This window comes from Nematolebias whitei, chromosome 6 (assembly GCF_014905685.2).
Source record: "Nematolebias whitei isolate Nwh7 chromosome 6, NemWhi1, whole genome shotgun sequence".
Taxonomy (NCBI): Eukaryota; Metazoa; Chordata; class Actinopteri; order Cyprinodontiformes; family Rivulidae; genus Nematolebias; species Nematolebias whitei.
The window spans coordinates 44927635-44935977 of NC_056503.1; the positions used below are offsets into that span (position 1 = coordinate 44927635).

General features: G+C 41.5%; 1 protein-coding gene across 1 annotated transcript in view; it reads left to right on the top strand.

Annotated features, from left to right (window-relative positions):
- Positions 1 to 1065: 1065 nt before the first annotated feature.
- Positions 1066 to 8343, top strand: part of LOC119411389 (V-set and transmembrane domain-containing protein 5) — a 10074-nt gene continuing 2796 nt past the window's right edge. Inside the window, exons 1-2 of the mRNA XM_037678333.1 lie at positions 1066 to 1530; positions 3929 to 4255. Coding sequence (XP_037534261.1) covers positions 1455 to 1530; positions 3929 to 4255 — 403 coding nt within the window. The 5' untranslated portion in view covers positions 1066 to 1454. The remainder of the gene's footprint in view (positions 1531 to 3928; positions 4256 to 8343) is intronic.

The following is an 8343-nucleotide window of genomic DNA, read 5'->3' on the forward strand; positions in this document are numbered from 1 at the left end:
TCTTTTAGCTTTTAGCTAGAGTTAATCTCTTTTAGCATTTAGCTATATAGTTCTCTCACATTTAGTTATTAGCTAGAGTTCCTCTCTTTTAGCTTTTAGCTAGCATTACGTCTCTTTTAGTTTTTAGCTAGCGTTACATCTTTTTTGGTTTTAGCTAGCGTTACATCTCTTTTAGCTAACGTTCTCTCTTTTAGCTAGTGTTCAGTCTCTTTTAGCATTTAGGTAGCGTTACGTCTCTTTTAGCTTTTAGCTAGCTTTATGTCTCAGCATTTAGGTAGCGTTATGTTTCTTTTAGCTTTTAGCTAGCGTTACATCTCTTTTAGCTAGTGTTCTGTCTCTTAGCTTTAACTAGCATTGCGTCTCTTTTAGCATTTAGCTAGAGTTGTGTCTGTTTTAGCTTTCTATCATTGCGTCTCTTTTAGCTTTTAGCTATTGTTCAGTCTCTTAGCTTTTAGCTAGCATTCTGTCATTTAGCTTTTAGCTAGTGTCTCTTAGATTGTAACTAGAGTTCTGTCTCTTTTAGCTTTTAGCTAGCATTACGTCTCTTTTAGCTAGTGTCGATTAGATTTTAGCTAGAGCTTTGTCTCTTTTAGCATTAACATCTCATTTTCAGCTTCTTCAGCGGATTTCGGCAGTCATTCAGCATTCACACTGATGTCATTATAAAAAAAAGCTTGTTCCATTTAATGTACAAGAAGCAGCTTAAATAACAAACATGTTAGTAGCTTTAAATAAACAATGTATATTTCGGTGTTCAGCATCTTTCCTTGCAGAGAAAACTCCTGATCTTTCAGCTCTGATCAGCTAAACTCACAGTTTCACCTGTTTAGTTCTGTCGTGTAAAAGCAGATTCACACCGGCTCTTAAACACAGGGAACAAGGTGTGCTCCTTATCTTCTTTTTTTAGTTTTGGGGTTAACTTCTTACGTCAAGGGACAGCTGGAAACAAGACTCCAACTTTACTGTCAGCCCTGCTTTGCATATGTGTGAACTTCCTGTTTGGCATGTTTTACCAGGTGTGTCAGAACACAAGAACCCGCCCAGGTTTCATTTTCTGACGGGGACTTCTGGTTACAGCCCAAGACGCTGTGTGTGTTCCATTTTTCCTTGAGGTGTGTGTGAGTGTGCGTGATCAGACTGAGGCTCAGTGTGTTTGCTCGGTAATCTCTGACTGAACCATTCAGATAGGTGTGGGCTGGCTTCATACCTGCAGCAGGTATGAAAAGAAATCCTTCGCAGTTGAGACTGAGAGGTGGGAAACTTGAGCTTTACTTGTGTGACGCACGCTCTCTGGACTCTGACAGACATTAGACACACAGATCTAACAGGAACAAGGACACAAGCTTTAGGCCAAGGTGCGAAAGGACACGAACGATGAGGAACATGCTTCAGAATGTGAGATAACTCGGAGGAGATTCTTCGGCTGATGTTGGACACATGGGTCTGTGATTCTAATGTGGCATTTCAGGCTCTGGAATGGAAAAGATGTTGCTGTTTTTCTCAGCGTCGCCCTCTGTTTGTGTCACACAGGTAAGCCGTCTGAGTTTGTCTTTCTCTGCGTGTCGATACAGCAGCCTGTGTTTGTTTAAGGGTTCAGCCCTTTCAGCAGAAAGTCCAACTGGCGGGAGGGGAAACCAAATGGGAGGAAAAAGCAGACGTTTTCTGAGAGGCAGCTTTGCTTTTCAGGTGCTATAAAAACCATAAAGGCTGCCCTGCTGTGGCTTCACTGAAACATCTGGAAACACGTGAGAAGTTGAGTCTCAACGTCTCAAAAAGCAACAACCAAATGTTAGAGACTTGTAGACATAGATCCAACGATCACCTTCTTAGGGTTACTCTAAATTCTGTCTGGTGGGTTTTGAATTATTTTGCTAACAGACACACTGGGTTGACAGCAACATTTAATGGCAACGTTTTAAGTAAAAACATCTGATAAAGTGTAGTATTTACAATAATCGGCAATGACTCTCAGCTACTACCACACCAAAGTTGAGCTCATTGTAAAATTACTAATTTTTGTGTTTCCTAAGGTCAGCTGGTTGTAGCGGCCATTTTTAATTAACAAAGTTAATCATTTCTAAATGTCAACCTAATAATTACTTTCTGAGTTTCTTTCAGATCAGTCGAGTGGATCATGGGATATTTTGCTAACAGACAGAGTTGAATTCAACAGTTAATGGATTTCAATCCAGATCTCGTGATCAGTTACCAAGAATTTCTAGAATTGCTAAAACCAAAAAAGTCCATGCTCAATAATCCAGGTAAACAATCCAATAATTTTCAGTCAGGTCATCTGGACAGTTTCTTTTTGGGATGGCTGCATGTTGGAGCAGCTCTGTTACTTTCATTCTGAGATTTTGCTTTTGGAAACTTTAATTCCTTTTTTACTGGATGTAAATCACATGTTTTGGTTGGTTGTTTTCTCTGGTATCGGATGCTGTGCAGCTGGAAGGATTACTGAAACTTTTTTAGTTTTGGACATTTGTTTTGATGCATAACCATGACAACAAGGTGTATTTTTTATTTTTTTTACAACTGGGAGCAGCTGATTAACATCGTAAAAGCTCAGATAATATCTCAGCTACAGCCCCAAATCTCAAATGAGTTGAAAAGGAGGCGCCGTGGATGCATTCCGGTCTCCTTGCTGACTGTGCTCGAGTGCGTGACCGCTGAGATCCTGGAACTGGCAGGAAACACGGCTCGTGACAGCAGAAGGACAGTAGTGATGAGGAGCTCGGCAGGCTGCAGGAGTGGCCATCACTCTGGGAGGGGTTCTGCATGGCATTCGTGTGGTCCTGCTGCCTGGAGGAACCGAGAGGTCAGCCGAGTCTGGGTGGACGGATCAGACGGCATCTAGTTTCTTCGGATCCGCTGTGGGACGGACCTTTACAAGAGATCCTTCCTGCCTACAGCCATCAGTATATATAACATCTCTTAATGAAACGAGGACAACGAGCTACAACAACATCTAATTTCCCTTTGGGATTAATAAAGTATTTTTGAATTGAATTGAAGACCATATGCGATGACTCTCAGCTACTACCACACCACATTTTAAAACAGTATCTGAAATACTGGCCAAGCCGTTGTCCTTTTGGTGTTTGATAAAGATGCTTAACTTGACTGACGTTAACTCTAAAAGTTGATTAGTTGTAGACGTTCGTCCAGTGATTACGTTCTGAAACTTTGCGAAGGCGACAACAAATAAATACAGTGATGATTTAAATATAGACATGCTGAAAATTAAGATAAATACAGCTTTAAGGGATTGAGAAGAATTTCACTGACTCAGACTTTGTGTAAAAGCTGTTCCTAGCCAGCGCAGGCACTCTTAGAAGATTCTTTACCTGTGCTTTATGAAACAAACACCGGACCAGCAGAACCAGATCTTTCTCTGGCTTTCGTGCAACTATGCTTACTGAAGAGCCAACAAACACAACATTACTTAAGGGCTTGCCATTTGAAAAAACAAACAGATTGGAGCATTTCGGTCTCTTCAGGAAATGAATTAGAGGAATGCCTTTGTTTTGTTTTTATGGACCTCCGTAACGTTGAGCAGAGACGTTTCGGATACGTAAAGCTTGAAGAATGGTCAAACAGCAGAGGGACACCCTGCAGCTATATTCTCTACCTGTACTTGAATGCTTCATGGGTTTGTTTGAAATATGCATTCTTTGCACAACAACTAAGGCCATATTCGTTCATAATATTTTAACAAAATACCATTTTAAAAGATCCGACTTAAAAGCAAAGCTTGTGTCTTTATTGCACCTTAACCCTGGCAGGTGATGATCCTTTGACCCAAGGGTAGTAGCTTACCTGAAATTAAACACAGCCAGAAGGAATTCACCCCCTCCAGTGTTTAAATGGTTCGTTGTGTACATCGTAGTCTATGTGACGTTCATTTTCCTCTCTCGCTGTCTTTCAGCCGGAGCCATCTCAGTCAGTTCTTTCCAGAGGAGCCTCATCAGGTCGGTGCAGGACGACGTGGTCTTCTCAGTGAACATTACATGCAGCTGCGTCCCAACGATACAATGGACCTTCATGTCAGCAGCAGTGAGCCGTACCATAGGGTCGTGGCAGCCGGGGGTGTACACCAACATAACCGTGGATTACAGCAACAGGGTGAAGGTCTGTGATGATGGCTCCATGGGCCTGTCGGACCTCCGGCTGCAGGACGCAGGGTACTACGTGGTCACAGTTGAAGACTCAGCAGGAAACAGCAAAGATCTCGGTTTTGTCCTGAAAGTGAATGGTGAGTTTATCTAGCCCTGTATGTGTGTGTGTGTCTATTTTTGTTACCATTTAGGAACATTTTACCATTAAACACCAACTTCTCAGGACCAATTACAACTTCTAGGGACCAAAGTTTGGTTCCCATGTGTTCAAATGCCATTTTTGGGTTAACCATGCTGCTGCCCTTGGGTCCTACAAAGCCTCAGTGTTGAGAGTGAGGCTTCTTGGGTCATTTTAACCCAAGAGCAGCAGGAGGGTTAGGTTTAAAGCTTTGGTGGGAACTGAGTTTAGGTTAGGATCAGGGTTAGACTGATAATGATTAGGTTAAGGGTAAAGGTCGGGGTTGGGGTACAGAAATTAATGGAAGTCAAGACACAGTCTTCATAAACATAGAAAGACAATCAAGTGCATTTCCTAAAGCAAGCATGGTGCTCAGGACAAGGTCCAAAAGTTTTAAAAGCTTCCGATTTCTTTTTAAAGTGCTTTGGGTCAGTGGTTTTGAAAGTATCACTCAGCCCCCTTTGAATAGCAAGCAGCCATCAGGGCACTAACGAGCCATTGTTAGGCTGATGGTTTTTTTCATTCAACCTTTATTTATACAGGCTAGTCTCGTTGAGCCACGCGGACTCATTTACAAGAGAGACCTGTTCCAGACAGAAGATATAAAGTACAGACAACAATAACAGTAAACAATGACAACAATAAACTACAGTAAAAATGCAGTTAAAATAAGAGTAGTGTATAAAACAATAAATCAAGGTGCCGTAAAACAGGGTGAAATACTAAAGACCGGGGTCTGGTCTGTAAATCTGTAATTACAGACCAGACTGGGAGTCTCAGCATAACAGGATGACTCTAACAAAATCAAGGTGGACAACTTCAGTTCCTGTTGCAAGGTGTTCCAGGTGCAGGAGCTGAGTAGGAAAAGGCCTTTTTGCCAAGTTCAGTCTGCAATGAGGGAACGCTGCAGGTAACGATGTCCTGAGAGCGTATGCTGTAACTGCACTGACGGTGTGACATGTGGGAGGAGATATAAGAAGGTAGCAGATCAAAGAGGGATTTATAGATGAAAATGAACCAGTGTGAGAGCCTACGTGTAGACAATGAGGACCAATGGAGGATGGTGCTCCTTTTGCACGTGAATAGCTGGTTCTGGCTGTCAGCAACAAACTGGTTGATCCACTATGATAAGGTGCCATTTATAAGACTGAGTTTACTGCAACATCTCAAACTGAAGAAGTCGTTTGGACAAAAGATGAAACGTTTCAACAAACAAGAACCTGTTTAGAGGACCCGTTAGATTTTTCTACCTGGATTATTGAGAATGCATCAGAATCTCTTGATCAGTGCTTTTCCAGGATTTCCAAAGGTCTTTCAATGTTTTTATTAAAACTTTTATTTATTTTTCAATTTGTTACAAATTTTAAGACCAGTACCTGTTATTGGCCATGACAAAAAAAACAAAAAAACATTGTGCCTTGTTGAAAAAAATGAGGGAATTGGACAGGTGGACAAAACAAAGGTGTCAGGACTAAAAAGAAGCTTTCAGTTAAGGAACCATTTCTGAAGTCGTACCAAAGAGGACATAATCTGAGGCAGGACCTAAGACTTTCATCAGTTTTCAGTCGACTGTATTCCAAGTTTTCAGATAAAAGATATTTGGGACTGATTCAGTTGTTGAACCTCAGATCTGGAAGAAGCAGTGGATCAGATCCAAAGGAGTTGAACCAAAAGGCCACACTCTAAATTTACTGATCGTCCAAGATTTTAACCTTCACCTTGTGGACATGAGGTTTGGATCAAGACTGAAAGAAGGAGACCCCGGATCCATCGGCTCAAGTGAGCTTCCTATGGTCGGGACGAGGAACTCTGTCATCTGGAGGGAGCTCAGAGCGGAGCTGCTGCTCCTCCTCATCGAAAGGAGTCAGTTGAGATAGTGTGATCTGATGAGGATGCCTCCTTTTCCGTCTCTCTGGATGTTTTCAAGGTTTCTGGAGGGACGTCTGGGTTTCCCTGCTGGTCCTGTTGCCTCGGCGACCCGACCAAGGATAAGACTCACAAAATGGACAGATCAAGATGTTTTGGAATTAACTTGTTGCAGTTCAAATGATTTTTATGCAAACAATGTTATCGTTGGTATTTTTCAGATTGAACTAGAGATGTTAGAGCAGATGTTTATTTTAGACAGCGGAACACAGATATACTTTTAAAGCTGCTCTTTGTGAAGTTGTCTGGTATGTGTCAACAACGGTTCCTCCAGTTCAGGAGCCGTTTTTTTTTTTTACGAGCCAAGTGTCTTAAACAAATTAAAGAAATAATCTTCTGCGGTGGTCAAACACTGAAATAAAAGAGTAAGAAAGAAAAAGAAAAACTGTAAAGCCTGAAGAACTACTGATCAAAACCACATGAAAGATTAAGCAGAAATCTGGCTGCTTGGAAGCAAATCCTTAAATAAAGTTTTGAGTTATCTTAAAGAAGTTACAGTTTTTCAGCACCTTCAGTGAATCAGATGAGAAAGAACTTGATGAAGAACACAATTTCACTGGTTTGGATGGTTCTGACAGCTGAAAAACAGCTGCTTTAGGCTTCACTGGCTGCCTGGAATGAGTTCCCAAACAAGCTTGTGGACACAAAAGCTAAAAGTGAACGTGCATGTTGGCAGTTAACTGTAGATGCTCATGTTTACACAGCACAGCTCTCCTTCCAGAACCAACAGCTGACCTTTTGAGATCTGTGAAGCACTTCCTGCCGCCTGCAGATCTCTGCTTCGAGGTGGATGTTGTTCCTGCATGAAGCGGCTGAGCTAGCTGCAGCTGCTCGGTGTAAATATTAAAAACGTCACGTGAGAAATATTAATTTAACTATTAAAATATGAGATGAAGAATAAAGTTTAAAATCTGATAAATGATCGGTAAAAACAACAAAGACAAGAGAAATGCCACCGTTTATGCCAGAGTTTGAAATGAAGATCACACTTGATTTGTTAGCCCTCAGAATATGTGATGGGGATGACTCTCAACTACTACCACACCAAAACTTTGCTCAACATCTGTAAAACTGACTGAGTTATAACAATTTTATGTTTGCATAGTTGGTTGCCTTGTTCGATAAAATTTGCTGTGGTGGCCATCTTGAATTGGATTGACTCCAAAAGTTAATGAGCTGTAGACGGACGTCTAACAATTACTGAGTTTCATTAACAATTCATCCCGTGGGTCAGGACACATTTTGCTAACAGACAAACAAGGTCGACTGCAGACGTTAATGCTAAAGTTTTATATCTTGCTTAATTTTTGCAAGATTTTTTAAAACTACTTAATTGTAGCAACTGTGGTGTTTGCTAAGGGTGAATAGAGCTAATTATGTGTAGATGTCCATCCAACGATTCTGTTCTGAAAGTCATAAAATTTGTGCAGTAGTTCAGATATTTTGCTAACAAACACCACCACATATGCATCACAGCTGATGATGTCTTTGTGAGGGGAAAAAAAAGCAAAGAACGAAAACGGTCAAGTTACACATTGACATTTTTAAAGTACTAATGTTCAAAGTCTGTATTTTGCACTGCATTGTGGTCCAGATATATTCATGCCTACTTCCTGGCAAGTCCAAACATTGTTCGTATGTACATGTTTCAGCTGCTCTGCAGTCATTCTGACACAATGCGTATTGAGGAAATTTTGATATTGCTATGTAAAATATTAATAAAACAAACTTATAATTACATTTGTAAATAAAAGTCAACACAAAAGAAGGTGTAAAGGAGTGAAAGGGGAAAGTGGTGGTGTAGAGGTTAGAGAAGCCAAGTTGTGATTGGAAGGTCACCAGTTCAAATCCCCCAACAAATAACAAAAATGTGGGGGGGAAAGGCGAAGCACCCACGCCTGCTTCCACCCTCACTCACACTACTCTGAGCCCTTAAGCAAGGCCCACTCCAGCTCCTCCCTTGGTGCCTTGGATGGCAGTCCCCTGCTCCACACAGAGGGCTGTGGTAGCTCAGTGGTCTGTGGTTGTTTCAGGAAGGGCATCCGGCGTAAAAACATTTGCCAATCCAAGTCTTTGCGCGAGTTGGTCCTCTGTGGCGACCTCTGAAGAAGGGAGCAGCCC